General features: G+C 39.2%; 1 protein-coding gene across 1 annotated transcript in view; it reads left to right on the plus strand.

Moving 5' to 3' along the window:
• Positions 1-15,395, plus strand: part of DROSHA (drosha ribonuclease III) — a 140,759-nt gene that overhangs the window by 95,192 nt on the left and 30,172 nt on the right. The window contains exons 24-27 of the mRNA XM_017889448.1: positions 6,517-6,576; positions 7,934-8,033; positions 12,218-12,320; positions 14,345-14,415. Of these exons, the coding sequence (XP_017744937.1) occupies positions 6,517-6,576; positions 7,934-8,033; positions 12,218-12,320; positions 14,345-14,415 (334 nt within the window). The remainder of the gene's footprint in view (positions 1-6,516; positions 6,577-7,933; positions 8,034-12,217; positions 12,321-14,344; positions 14,416-15,395) is intronic.

The raw sequence follows: 15,395 nt of genomic DNA on the forward strand, positions 1-15,395 counted from the left end.
ATCAAGAAGGGTTACGGTCAGCAGTTTAAATGGCTGGGTAGTATCTTTCTTAATCTCATTTGGGTTGGGCTAGGGTTTACAAAAAAGGCATGAAGCCTTAAAATTAATAGATAATTCTTGATAGCCTGGCTGCCCATGAAAACTACAAAATAATTGACTTTTATGATGCCGTTATCTCAAGCGAATATGCCACCCATAATTTTGAAAACGTCAGTGTTTAACCAACTAAATGTGAGCTGAATAGTTATATTTAATTCATTCATGCAAATTGTGATGAACTATTACCACAAAAAGGGTGTCTGAAGGATTAGGCATTTGATGGCATTCAAGTAATCCATGTATTATCAGTAAGACTCTTGGGAAGGAGGAGCCAGAAGAGTAGCAATGGAAAAAGGGAAAATCAAGCTGCCTTGGTTTGATTTGATTTTTTTTTTCTTTTGGAGAGTCATTGCTACATATAATGCGTAAAAATCTCGGCTAGGCACGGTGGCTTATGCCTGTAATTCCAGCACTTTGGGAGGCCGAGGTGGGTGGATCACCTGAGGTCAGGAGTTCCAGTCCAGCCTGGCCAACATGATGAAACCCTGTCTCTACTAAAAACACAAAAATCAGCCAGGCATGGTGGCGGCCTCCTGTAATCCCAGCTACTCGGGTGGTTGAGGCAGGAGAATCACTTGAACCCAGGAGGTGGAGGTTGTAGTGAACCAAGATCATGCGACAGAGTGAGACTGTCTCAAAAAAAAAACTATTGGACCAACAGAGAGACACATATGGACTATTTGTTAATGTCTCTGTATTTAAGGAAATGGTAGTTGCAAGTATATTTTGCATTAAAAGCACAATAATATATATTAAATATATGTAAATTCTGCTGAATGAATTTACCACCCTAAATGCTTCAAGTTAATTCCCAAGTCCAGTAGTTTCAGATCTACTGGGTCTGTGGCCTGTCTTCCCTACAAGTGTCCAGGCAGATGCAGTGAGGTGAAGGAATCCTGAATTGGGTAGAAGTTCCCACTGACCTCCAAGGCCCCCTCTAGCTCTACTCTGTGAGTCACTGCTTGAGGCTTGGGATGCCGGAGTGCGAAAGATTCTGCCTACCCTCACTGGATTTGGCCTATTCCGAGATGGCTTTCCTTGGAGTGAATGGCACCTTACAGTACTTACTGTTACAGGGAGATTATTGTTTTGTAAAGTGCATTCCTCAGACAGAATGTCCTGTATAAATGTTACAGTTAATTGACATTTCATAATGCCTCTGTTGATTCGCTTCTGAAAAACAAATGGAGTGTTTACTGCTCAGTAAACATCTCATCTTGGAACCTGCTAGTATTTATAAGGAGGGTGATTAAAGAAAGTCTAAACAATGAAAGAAGGAACAAAAGATTTGCTACTGCTGTGAGGACTAGCAGCCCACTCTTCCCATTTTTCCAGATAAACCATTGGCTTAGGAATTGTACAGTATAATAATAAACTAAAGTGGTATTTAATCCCCATTCTTATTTATGGCTTATTGCCAGAGTTTAGTCATAATGTAGATACAGAAAAACATATGTTGGATATGGGCAAATTATTTAATAAATGGCAGACTCTCTATTGAATAAACCTGTTTAGAACCATGACCTTGTATTTCAACAAAATGAATAATAATTAACTCTATGGTTATTAAAACCCTAGACATAGTTTTTGTCTCCATGAAAGTTTATAAAAGAAATTAAGGTAAAACTTAAAGCCAGTATGACTTCATTTAAAATAATATTTGACTTCAGGCATATACCAAATATGACTTATTGTCATATTTGACCAAATGTCTTATTATTCTTTAAAAATGCATTGGACATCCGAATATGGTTTGTCTCCAGCTCCTTTGCCCCCAGTTTCTTGCTTTCCATGTGAAGATTTTCTATGTAGTACTTTGCACTATTAGGAAGAAGATAAAGCCTGTGCCACAGAAAATGCATTTTTATTTTACTGGCTCATGAAAAAGAATTTATTTTTTAAAACTCACTATTTCTTTCTTATTTCTATCCTTACCCAGGACAGTAGCTTAATAGGTTTCTTGAAATTGTAGGAAGACTTAGGAGTTAACATCGTTTTACCATTAAATCATGCCTCTATTACTTGATGCTTTCTCCAAGAATGATGGCAGATGCTTTTGAAGTTCTGGTACATTTGACAGAAAGCAAAATCTCAGTATTGAAAAGTTTTGAATTTTTTTTTTTTGTTAATATATTGTGTTATACTCCACTGTGGAACTTTTGAGTCACTCTTGGCTAGTGGAGTAGCAACAAAAAAAAGTGCTTTAAAGTCTAGTATATATTTGGTAAAAGTAAGAAAAGTTTGTTTTAGGACCTACTGCTTTTTTTTTTTTTTTGAGACATGGTCTCCCACTGTCACCCAGGCTGGAGTGCAGTGGTATAATCATAACTCACCGCAGCTTCGACCTCTCAGGCTCAAGCGATCCTCCCGCCTCAGCCTCCAGAGTAGCTGAGACTACAGGAACGTGCCACTGCATCTGGCTAATTTTTTAATTTTTCGTACAGACAAGGTCTTTCTTTGTTGCCTAGGCTGGTCTTGAACATCTGGCCTCAAGCAGTCTCCCATCTCAGCCTCCCAAAGTGCTAGGATTACAGGCATGAGCCACACCTGGCCTGGCCCCCCCCCTTTTTTAACTGAATTATGAGATTATGAATTTGTCAGCTAGATATGAATGTATTTTCTCCTTCTCTGTCTCTCTTTTTCATTTCCCATTATTGGCTATTACAGTTGAGTATCCCTTATCCAAAATGCTTGGGACCAGCAGTGTTTCAGATTTTTTTGGATTTTGGAAAATTTGCATATATATAGTGAGATATCTTGGGGATAGGACCCAATTATAACTGAAATTCACTTATATTTCATACATATTTTATATATATGAAATATATATAAGATGGCCTTGAAATGGCCTTGAAAACCAGATGGGTTTAGACTAACATAGCCTGAAGGTAATTTTAGACAATATTATTAATACTTTTGTATAGACAAAGTTTTTATTGCAGCCTGTCACATAAGGTCAGGTGTGGAGCTTTCCACTTGTGGCATCATATTGACACTGAAGAGTTTCAAATTTTGGAACACTTTGGATTTTGGATTATGGATGCTTGACCTGTAATTGCTTTCCAGAATGATGTTTTCACATAAATTAAAGGCCGTAAATTGAAAGGAGGTTTCAGAATCACTTATTCATTGTTCACAACTTACCAGATTTTTCCTATTACCTTTTATGTCCTGTAAAATTCCAAAATGTGGAGGAATAGTAGGGTAGAAGAATAAACTTACTAATGTGGTAAGTGAAATGATAGCAGTTGTGCTTAAATTTCTAAGTAGATGATTTGGTAGCTAAGAATAATTTACAAATATTTTAAATTTTCTACTATATATGGAAACTATATATGGAAACATCTATTATATATGGAAATTAAACTGGCACACATGAAACGGAATAATACAGATATGATCTAATTTTGTTGTAAATGGAGTGTTAAGTGTTAAAGTTTTGTGGGAATGGGGTTGGGATGGTGGGAGTTAGCCCGCACCCCTGGAAGCTCCAGTACTTAGGGTCGGCCTCCCAGTTGGCTGTAGGAATGAGTGTGATTTGGGAGAGGTAGCAGGGAAAGGAGAGGGGATGGTATGTGCATGGTATAGTTGTGCAGGTTGATCAACATGGAGTTGAAAGTTGCTGTTAAAAGTAGATAAAAGGGGTGGGTATGATGAAACTAGATAAAGAATGGCCTTGAAAGCCAGATGGGTTGAGAGTCGACAGGCAGCTGTGGAGTTTTTTGGGGAGATGTGGTTTGGTGTCAGAGAGATTTAAGAAAGCCCCTGTAGTTAGTGAGGGCAGCTTCTGCTCATGCCCAAGCCTGTCCTTTGCTGTCTTTGCTCAGACCCCAGGGACTCTATGTGTCCTCCTTCCCTCCTCAGTGCATCCCTTTGGTTTTTCTCCCCGTGTACATCCCCAGACTCATATTTTCTCTTTCAGCAACCAGCCTTGAATTAGACATTCAGGTTCTTCCTCATATTTAGTCATCCCCCCTTATCCTTCCAAGGCCTCTAGTGAATGCATGAAACCAAAGATAGTACATAACCCTATACGTACTATGTTTTTTCCTACACATACATATCTATAATGAAGTTTAAATTTTAAATTAGGCACAGTAAGAGATTAACAGCAACAATAATAAAATAGAAGAGTTATAACAACATGCCTTCTGTATGCCAAACCCCATGACATGCAGCTTACCTATGTAACAAACCTGCACATGTACCCCTGAACCTAAAATAAAAGTAAAAAGTAAATAAATAACAGTATGCCAGCATCATGACTCTTGTGCTTTGGGACCATTATTAAGTAAAATAAGGGTGACTTGAATAGGCACTGAGATACTATGACAGTCGATCTGGTAGCCCCCATGGCTATTAAGTGACAGCATAGAGATACTAGAAAAAGGGATTATCCCAGGTAGGATAGGGTGGGACAGCACAAGATTTTACCATGTGGTGAAGAACAGCATGCAATTTAAAACTTATGAATTGTTTATTTCTGAAATTTTCCACTTAATGTTTTCAGACTGTGGTTGGCCAGGGGTAACTGAAACTGTGGAATGGAAACCATGGGTATGGGAGGGCTACTGTACAATTCCATACAACTTATTATTTCTCCAGCTTACTGTAGTCACAAGCAGGTTTGTCTCCACCACTTCACATATAGCCTATCAAGGGCCTCAGTGCCTTCACAGGACTGAATCAGTGGTCTGTTCTCATGTGACTTGAGTCTAAGCAACATTGGGCATGGCTCACCACTTCCCTCTTGAAACACATTCTTCCCTATGGCTGGAGGATAACATGCTGTCCTTGAGGAGAGCATACTGACTTCCTTTTCCTCCTACCTCCCTGGCCAGGTCTCCTTTTCTGGCTTCCCTCCTGCTTGACTTCTCAACTTCAGCACTCCCTGGGTTCATTCCTGGCACCTTTTTTTCCCTCTGGCTGCATCCTCTCAAGTGGTGTCATATGATTCATCACCTGAAATTCTGTCTAACATTGACCAACCCTAAAGATTCATTAGCAACTTTGTCCTAGCCCATGAGCAAAAGGTTAGTATCTAGCACTCTACTGGATCTCTCCATTTGGATACTTGATGGGCACTTCAAAGTTAACATGTCCAAAATGCACCTCTTGCTTTTACCCCAAACCTGCTTTCCTTTTGGTCCTCCCCTCCACAGTAAATGGCACCACTTCTCACAGGCTACTTAAGCTAAAGCCTAGCCATTGACCTTCATTCTTTTCTTTCACGTAGCTTCCAAATCCCAACTCCAGCTATCAACAATTCTTTTCAGCTGTTTCTCCAAAATAGATCCCAAATGTGACTGTTTCCCTCGTCTCCACTGTGACCTCCCCAGCCTAAGCCTCCCATGTGGGAAAGTCTCCTTGCATCTGCTGCAACCTCCCCTCAGTGCTTCTGTGTCCTGCACTCTGTGTCTACACAGCAGCAGCCAGTGTGGCCTGTTGAAAACCTAAATCACTTCATGTCATGTCTGTGTTCCCACAAAGGGGCAGTGAGAGAAGCACGTTAGTACTGAGAGGAGGTGCTCCATTGGCTTCACTGAGACGCAGGAGGAGGTTTTCCATGGGCCACCTTCTTGGTCCTTTCAGCCTTGTATGCGAACATGAGAAAATAACAGCCTGTGAGATACGACTTCATCATATAATTAAAGTGTAAATAAAGTGTAATCTGTGCACTGAGGGGGAAGTATTAATTTTGATGAGGGGCATCGGGCAGGGCTTCATAAAGAAGATAACATTTTTGCTGGGCCTTGAGGGGTGAGTAGGTTTTCAGCGTGGCTCATTGTATGGGAGAGAGTAGAAGGCTCTGAGGTGGCAGGGAGCTTGGCCTGAAGAGGCACACTGAGTGTCTTAGGTGATGCCTCTTTCAGAGAATGGCAGGGGTTTTGGAGCAGGGCCCAATGAGTAGATAGGATAGGATAGGAGTGGGTAATGAGGCTGAAAACGTAGATTACACTTATTTTGAAGGACTTCAGATGCTGGGTTGAGTTTAGAGTTGGAGTGATGCGGAACTGGCTTTAGGACATTGTATCAAAACGAATTTTTCAGTGGTCAGAAAATCCACTGAAAGTTTTCTTCTTTCTGTCTTCTACCTGATAGTAGTAAGGAAATACTCACGATTGTTAGTGAGATACCACTTTGAAGGCTCTGGATGCTTTAAGTCTAGTTCCCAGGGGAAGGAAGCCCACTGGTAGAAAGCCTGACCCACGTGGTGTGAAGGAATGCACCCCTCCTTCCCATTAGGCAGGTGCCAGGTGCCTCTGGGCTAAGATGGTGGTCTGTGCTCTTAATTATGAGGAATAGGGAAGGTGGTTTGATTACTAAAGGAGCTAACCCTCACGTGCTCTTTTCTTGCGGGGGTAGGGGGGAGTGTTAGTATGCTATATTAAGTAATCTTCTTAATTCCCATTGTAGGATTAACCACAATGAGCGGTTGGAATTCCTGGGTGATGCTGTTGTTGAATTTCTGACCAGGTAATTAGGCGTTTTTGTTTTTTATAGTTCCTCAATAATTACATTTTATAGGTAACATACTTATTACATTGCTTTCTTTGTAATTAGCCAAATAAGGCATTGATACACCATGTATTTTATCTGTTTTGTAGAGCTCAAAAGCCACATGTCTGTGGCTCTTGCCCTGACAACTCGCACTCATTGATGCTGTAATGAGTGAGATTACAAGATGAAAGGCGGGTGTCTCTGTCCTGTCAAGTATATGTTAAAGTTGCTTACAGCCACAAGAGATCAGCTTGTCTTGGTCTAGATGCTTCAGAGCTTATATTCAATTTGTAAAGAAAGGGATGATATTTTAAAATGTCATTTCAACTTCTAGGATTTGTCTTTGATCCCTTTCTTACTCTTTCTGATCTCAAGGGAAGTAAAGCTTACAAGTAATTTTAATGACCAGATTTGTGTGTGTGTGTGTGTGTGTGTGTGTGTGTGTGTGTGTGTTTCTCTCCAGAAGTGTTTTAGGATCCTTAATTTGAAAGTAGGGGTAGGACGCCAGGCACGCTGACTCACGCCTCTAATCCCAGCACTTTGGGAGGCCAAGGCGGGTGGATCACTTGAGGCCAGGAGTTCAAGACCAGCCTGGCCAACATGGCGAAACCCCATCTCTACTAAAATACAAAATTAGCCAGGTGTGGTGGTGCGTGCCTGTAGTCCCAGCTACCTGGGAGGCTGAGGCAGGAGAATCTCTTGAACCTGAGAGGTGGAGGTTGCAGTGAGCTGAGATTGTGCCACAATACTTTAGCCTGGGTTACAGAGTGAGACTCTGTCTCAAAAAAAAAAGAAACGGAATAGGGGCAGGAAAGTGTGTGTTGCTTTTCTATACTGACACAATTTCTCTTTTAAAGGGAGACAATACATGCTTCTTTTGGAATTCTCTTGAGCTGTTTTTATTCTCTTTAGGTTATTTCTTTTCACAAGATGGACATAATCAGGAGAAGGGACTCCTCTCTCCAGGGGCCACACATAGCCCAAGGAAAAGCATTTGTTTCACTCCCAAGTTTTAGTATGAAATGTGTTTGCTCTTAGAGTGTGTAATTGATTATTCTGCTTTGTTGTCATCAGAGAACAGATTTCAGAGAAACCTTTTAACAGAAATAAATGTGAAAATATGAGAGAATGGTGCCTTCTAGGTTTAAGCACATTCAGATACATTGTTCTTACCATTTAACTTTCAAAGACTTTAATCAGATCCTTTAGTTTGATTCAGCTGATATCCATTGCACAGAGACTGTGTGCCAGCCCTGTTTCTGTGACTCAGAGCCACAGACAGAATGTTGTGATGCGTATTTATTCATGTACTTCTTTTTTTTTTTTTTTGTAGCGTCCATTTGTACTATTTGTTTCCTAGTCTGGAAGAAGGAGGATTAGCAACCTATCGAACTGCCATTGTTCAGAATCAGCACCTTGCCATGCTAGCAAAGGTACAGAAAACGTCTGCAGCATTTGTAGTTATGTCTGACATGCTCTTCTGTGGCCTATGCATAATTTTGCATTTGAATAAGTAACTCTTTAGGATATATTAGGGGTGTTAATATTTTACAGACCAGGAAGTATTTTTTGTTGAGTTTTAAGGATCCAGTCTTATTAGTTTTGTTACCTTTGTGAGTTTCACTAGCAGCTAATGAACTCCACAGTGAGGTAACTTGAGAACAGATGAAGAAAAATTTGACAGATGTGCATGAACAGAGTTAAACATTTGAGAAAAAGGAACATGGGAACAAAGCAAAAGAAATGAAATATGCTGTATTTTCCCTTTGTGTAATATTTCTGTAGTACATTTGTTTTTAATGTATGTTAACAAGCCAAATGATAGTTTTGAACAGAAGATTACAGACCATTTTTTATCCACTAGGGGTACTTTATACACCTTTGAGAATCCCCCAAATCACAAATCCTATTAAGATTTAGGGCTTAGGCTGTTCCCTAGCCTCATTGACTTAGCTCAGTAACTAACAGAACCTTTTTATAATTCAGATAAACGTGATCTGATTTGATGTTTCCATCTCCATATGATGTCTTATTATAATAAATCATAGCTGATAAGCACATGGACACTTGCACTGACTCATCAGGGTTCCAGTCCACACTCCTTCTCTTACAAACAGGTGGCCATGGACAAATTGACAAATTGTTTTTCTCTTCTCCAAGCCTCTGCTTTCTCATCTGTAAAATGGAAATGACATTAGCCCTTGGCACACAGCCTGGTTGTGAGAATTAAATGAGATTATGAGCTTTAATGACATTGTTTATAAAGTGCTAGGCATAATACTTGTTTATAGTAATTACACAAAGATGTTAATAATTTTGTAGGGGCTGTTTTTATTGATGCTACCCATGTTCTTGTGATAAATCCTTACATTTTTATAGACCTTTGGGTTTATTTAATAGTAGGTAGAGTGGTGGCTCTTAAATCCCCAAACACTGAGGAGCCACTGGAAAAACTTTTGTGGGTTTTGCCTAATTTGTGTCTTTTCTTCATTTTGATATAAAAGTTTGATTTTGATAGAAAGAGTAGATAAAGCCCATCCTAGGTTTATGACTGGTTTCTTAATTTGATCTTGCCAAGGCATTAATTATATTCAAAATGTGGTTAATTTTAGCTTATGTGTTAGCAATAACACATAGTTTTATTTTATGTGATCACATCATCATTGTAGCTACAGTGGTAGGCTTTGAACTGGTTTTGGTGGCATTTGAGAAAGTAAATACTGATGTCTTCATGAAAACCTGTAAGCAACCAGGTAAGCTAACTTGGTTTTGGCAGGCTCACAATGAATGAAATTTCACAGCTCTATGTAAAACTGCTTAAGTGATTGGTTGATTTAATTGTCACAATGCTTCCTGATCATTCACATAAATGCCACTGGAAATACATATTAATAAGTAGGTTGTCACTCCTTTCCTTATTGTTTTTAGTTTAGGATGTAATGGAATGGCATAATTATTTTTCAAACACTTGTAGGGAGAATATTTACGAAGTGTAGGGAATTGCCATAGCACGAAACAGAAGCTATTATATAACCCATTGGGTGCTGTACAAAGCCATGACTAATGACAGAGGTGGCTAGTTTCTCCCTTCAGGGATTTCTATGTGGTCTTCTTCCACAAAGCCCAAGACTTGCCATTCCCATAGTACTCAACACCCATTGGCTGCAGCAGAAGCCTGTGGCAGTCCCACCTTTCTTCTGTCTAGACCAGTAGTCCTTAACCATTTGGGAGGGGAGGGAATTGATGGAGAATTGTTGACCCCCTTTGAGAATCTAATGAAAGCTCTAGGTCACCTTCCAGACTAATGAACATTTTAACACATAAACAGTAGTATACCACTCTATTCTTTTTAAAAGTTGTACTGATGCCAGGCGCGGTGGCTCACGCCTGTAATCCCAGCACTTAGGGAGGCCGAGGCTGACGGATCACGAGGTCGGGAGATCGAGTCCATCCTGGCCAACATGGTGAAACCTTGTCCCTGCTGAAAAATACAAAAAACTTAGCCGGGCGTGGTGGCGGGCGCCTGTAGTCCCAGCTACTCCCAGCTACTCCGGAGGCTGAGGTAGGAGAATGGTGAACCTTGGAGGTGGAGCTTGCGTTGAGCCTAGATCACGCCATTGCACTCCAGCCTGGGCGACAGAGCAAGACTCTGCCTCAAAAAAAAAAAAAAAAAAAAAAAAAAAATTTATCTAAGTACAAAGAAAAAAAAAAAAAACAAAGGAAAAAAAAAAAAAAAAGTTATACTAATGCCTACATGGAAAAATAACGATATAGAGTAGAGACTAGAAGAAGTCAGGAAATTCACATCGCAGCACTCCAGAATACAGTAGATGTTTATAAGATAAAATATGGCTTGCAGTCTGCTCGCAAGCAGGGCTCCAGAGATAGCAAACAATTAGATTTTCCCAGTGAAGTTGTGAAACAGATGAAATTTACATATTCTAGTATAAACTCTTGCACTTTGGGATCAATTTTTAAAAAGAGATATTTTCTGCTCTTGGATTTGTGGTAGTCAAAACTCATTTGAGTATATTTTATAATCGCGGATTTCAAACAGTACAAAATACTACACCATATATGTCTTATTTTTATTGTCTTTGTCTTTTTCCATTATGAATAAATATGGATATTTAAGATACATACTGAGACACACAAAATCTATGTCTGTTGTCTGAGGACTGGTGGAACTCATATTGTCCTAGGCTGTTCGTTGACTTGTGAGTTGTTCCATGTTATGTGGCATGTTATTGCTTAGTATTTATTGAATTGAATTACATGGTAATGGAAATGGATTTATTGCATATTTATGCAATGTTTGTCTCTTTTTTATGGAAAGAATTATGATTTCCATTTATTCAATCTCAGGAGTTGTATAAAAAATATTCTTTCACATTGTGTCTAGTTCTAAAAGGCTGGAATTGATTTGTATGTTGTAATGCCATGGGATAAGAAATAAGCAGCCACAGAGATCAAAGTAAAGGAAAATTATGAGTAAGATAGTGAAATGAATCCAGAGGTAAAGTTAGTACACACTGACATATTCATCAGTCCTACACCTAGAACTGGGCTACAAAATTGGCTCTAAACTCTTTTGAGGCCAAATCAGAAAAGGAAACACAAAGCACTACGAGTGCTATTTTCAAAGCCCTTAAGATCAATCCAGTTCATTGCTCAGAAGGTCTCACTGAACCCACAGAGAGATGAGTATGGAAACCTCATAAGGGGGACACAAGTGCAGAGATATCGGGGTCCCCAAATCCTCACAAAAAATAAAAATAAAAATAAAGATTTAGAAGTGTAAGGCATTTTGAAGTCTTCTGAGGATCCTCACTCTACCACATAAAAATCTATTTTGGGCCAGGTGTGGTGGCTCACGCCTGTAATCCCAGCCCTTTGTGAGGCTGAGGTGACTGGATCACCTGAGGTCAGGAGTTTGAGACCAGCCTGGCAAACATGGTGAAACCCCGTCTCTACTAAAAATACAAAAATTAGCTGGGCGTGGTGGCGGGTGCCTGTAGTCCCATCTACTTGAGAGGGTGAGGCAGGAGAATCTCTTGAACCCGGGAAGTGGAGGTTACAGTGAGCCAAGATCATACCACTGCACTCCAGCCTGGGCGATAGAGCCAGATTCCGTCTCAAAAAAAAAAAAAAAATCTGTTTTGTATGGTGCTGACATTGTCAGTACCACATCACTTGAGTCAAAGACGTAAAACTGACTTTCAGAAGTTTGTGTTAGGTTTGTAACTCTCTCCATAGGAATATTGGATGAACCCAGGGGATTATGGTCTCGTAGCAGAGTCTTATTCCAGCCTGGGCTAGTGCTTGGTCTGAATTTGGAATTGGAAAGTTCAGATCTGATCAATTCGGAACCCGGCTTGAACTATTGGAGGTTGTAGAAGCCTGTTTGGGAGAGAATTGAGTTGGTGAAAACTGAGCTGTATTTATAGGACTTCTAATGCATGTTAAACTAAACTGTCTCTTAATATATTTATATGGATTTGTAACCATTCCCCTGCCCCCATCTTGTTTCCACACCAACCCTCTGCAAGAGATGGGGAGTAACTATAGTTAAGATTTTGGCAAACTTTCTTATGTTTTGTCATTGTGAATTTTGTAGAAACTTGAACTGGATCGATTTATGCTGTATGCTCACGGGCCTGACCTTTGTAGAGAATCGGACCTTCGACATGCAATGGCCAATTGTTTTGAAGCATTAATAGGTAATTTCTCTCTTCATAGTCTACTTTCTTGCATGTCTAAACAGTCTGGAGAGCACATAAAATTTTGTGTGGAAACTTGGGACAGAATTACTTGTTCCCAAAGCACAGGACGTTCCTAGTATGACACCTACCACCTTATATATTGTAGTTAATTCAGTTCCTTCAGAGCAGTGAACATGCCTCTTTTTTTTTGTTTGTTTGTTTGTTTTTTTTTTGCATTCTTACTGCCTGAATTGGTGTCTTGATGTCATGTAGATGCTTAGTATTTCATGAATTGAAATGAGGTGAATTAATATGGAGATGGATTACTTTCCAGATTTGAGTCAGGATCACATACATAAACGAACAGATTAGGTTGCTGAGAGACTCCATTTTTGCTTTTGATTAAACTATTTGTAATATTTCTGTTTTAAACATCTTGAAAACACCACATTTTAAAAACCCTACCCAGGGTTTGAGTCTGTATAACTGTTATTGATTCACTTGAAGCAAGACTGATGTTGACATTTCACTCCTCACTCAGGCACTTTACTTCCTTGGCTTCTTTTTGACTGTAACCAGAATTAGCCATTGGTATAGGAAAGTTATGAAGAGTTAATTAGCTGGTGATTGCAAGTATGTTTGCTTTACAGTGAAATGTTACAGTAGATTGACAATTTGATTTTTTTTTTTTAAGGTAAATGATCAAGTACATTTTAGCTTTCAAAGGGCTTTGTTCTTATCATTTTTGCCCTCTTCCTTTGAAAATGAATATAAAAGCTTCTCATTGTAGTTTCATGCTTATGATAGTGGCAAGAGAATGTTTAATAATTATCCACAGTCTTTTCACAGCTATGTCTGTTTTTCACAAATATGTCTATTTTCAAAGAATTTGTCGCATGGAATTACTTTGCTCTATACACATAGTATTTTTGACAGTTGGTGTTACCATTGCCTCCAGAACCAGTCAGACATGATTCAATTTCCTGTTCCATCATTTATCAGATCTGTGTCTTTGGCAAGCTACCTAATCTCTTTGATCCTCAGTTTCCCCATCTGTGAGACTGTGAGATGGAGATAGTATCACTTACCTTGCAGAGTTGTCGTAATGATCTTAATATCTGATTCCGGCAGCATCCAGTCCAGAGCAAAGTTCTACTTCCTTAAGCTGTCCCCCCAAATCAACTAATAGAAGCCTAAATCCTCTAAGTCTTTTCTAACATCCTCCTACTGAGGTACCCCATGCTAGTGAAGATAAGAATGTGGAAATGCTTTGCATGGTACCCAGGACATTAAGTGGTTCCCCAACCACAACAGCTACTACCACTGTACTCTGACTATCATATTTACAACTATCAATAAATAATAAATGTGTTTAGTTGTTAAAAGCCCTGGTAACTAAGTGCCTTAACATTTTACATGGAAAAGCAGCCTTTCTGAAGACAAGTGTAAACAATTGATTTCAAGAAAATATGACTACTCCATTGTCATTGATACCAGTTAAAATGTTACTATAGTACTTCCTGGTTATGATTCATGAGTGTGTGTGCCCAATGCTTAATTATTCCACATTAAAGGTAAAGCTTCCTCTGATATTTTATTTGCAGATGTCTTCATTGATCTAGACTCAGGTTTTGTCTATCGGGTTTTTTTTTCCCTTAGGTATCTATATATATTTGATCTGAAATGTAAACTATAAATACATGAAATAAAACTGAACATTTTCTTTACTAAAGTCCAGTATTTGTGCATTGTTCCTTTAGTAAGGTTTATACCTTTACTCTTCATGATAGTTGATATTTGGCCTCTTTTACTTACAATATTAGATTTAGATTTTAGTAAATTGAATTTCGTATTATTTCAGTCTAATTTGTAACAAAAGCATAGCAAAAGAGGGAAAATGTCACCTTTAAGACAGTTGCTTCTGAACATGTTGATATGTTTTCTGTGAGTGGTTTTGGCTTGCATTTTGCTTTTATAGAGATAGGTCTTTTCTTTGACTGTTGATGGAGACTCTCTTTTGGCGTTCTCTGTTTTTCATCTAGGAGCTGTTTACTTGGAGGGAAGCCTGGAGGAAGCCAAGCAGCTATTTGGACGCTTGCTCTTTAATGATCCGGTATTTCTTTCTTTTTTTTATTATTATACTTTAAGTTCTAGGGTACATGTGCATAACGTGCAGGTTTGTTACATATGTATACTTTTGCTATGTTGGTGTGCTGCACCCATCAACTCTTCAGCACCCGTCAACTTGTCGTTTACATCAGGTATAACTCCCAATGCAATCCCTCCCCACCTTCCTCCCCATAATAGGCCCCGGTGTGTGATGCTCCCCTTCCCGAGTCCACGTGATCTCATTGTTCAGTTCCCACCTATGAGTGAGAACATGCGGTATTTGGTTTTCTGTTCTTGTGATAGTTTGTGCAGAATGATGGTTTCCAGCTGCATCCATGTCCCTACAAAGGACACGAGCTCATCCTTTTTTATGGCTGCATAGTATTCCATGGTGTCTATGTGCCACATTTTCTTAATCCAGTCTGTCATTGATGGACATTTGGGTTGGTTCCAAGTCTTTCCTATTGTGAATAGTGCCGCAATAAACATACGTGTGCATGTGTCTTTGTAGCAGCATGATTTATAATCCTTTGGGTATATACCCAGTAATGGGATGGCTGGGTCAAATGGTATTTCTAGTTCTAGATCCTTGAGGAATTGCCACACTGTCTTCCAAAATGGTTGAACTAGTTTACAATCCCACCAACAGTGTAAAAGTGTTCCTATTTCTCCACACACTCTCCAGCACCTGTTGTTTCCTGACTTTTTAATGATCGCCATTCTAAGTGGTGTGAGATGGTATCTCATTGTGGTTTTGATTTGGATTTCTCTGATGGCTAGTGATGATGAGCATTTTTTCATGTGTCTGTTGGCTGCATAAATGTCTTCTTTTGAGAAGTGTCTGTTCATATCCTTTGCCCAGTTTTTGACGGAATTGTTTTTTTCTTGTAAATTTGTTTGAGTTCTTTGTAGGTTCTGATTATTAGTCCTTTGTCAGATGAGTAGATTGCAAAAATTTTCTCCCATTCTGTAGGTTGCCTGTTC

The sequence above is a fragment of the Rhinopithecus bieti genome, unplaced genomic scaffold, assembly GCF_001698545.2.
Source record: "Rhinopithecus bieti isolate Rb0 unplaced genomic scaffold, ASM169854v2 scaffold_17882, whole genome shotgun sequence".
NCBI lineage: Eukaryota > Metazoa > Chordata > Mammalia > Primates > Cercopithecidae > Rhinopithecus > Rhinopithecus bieti.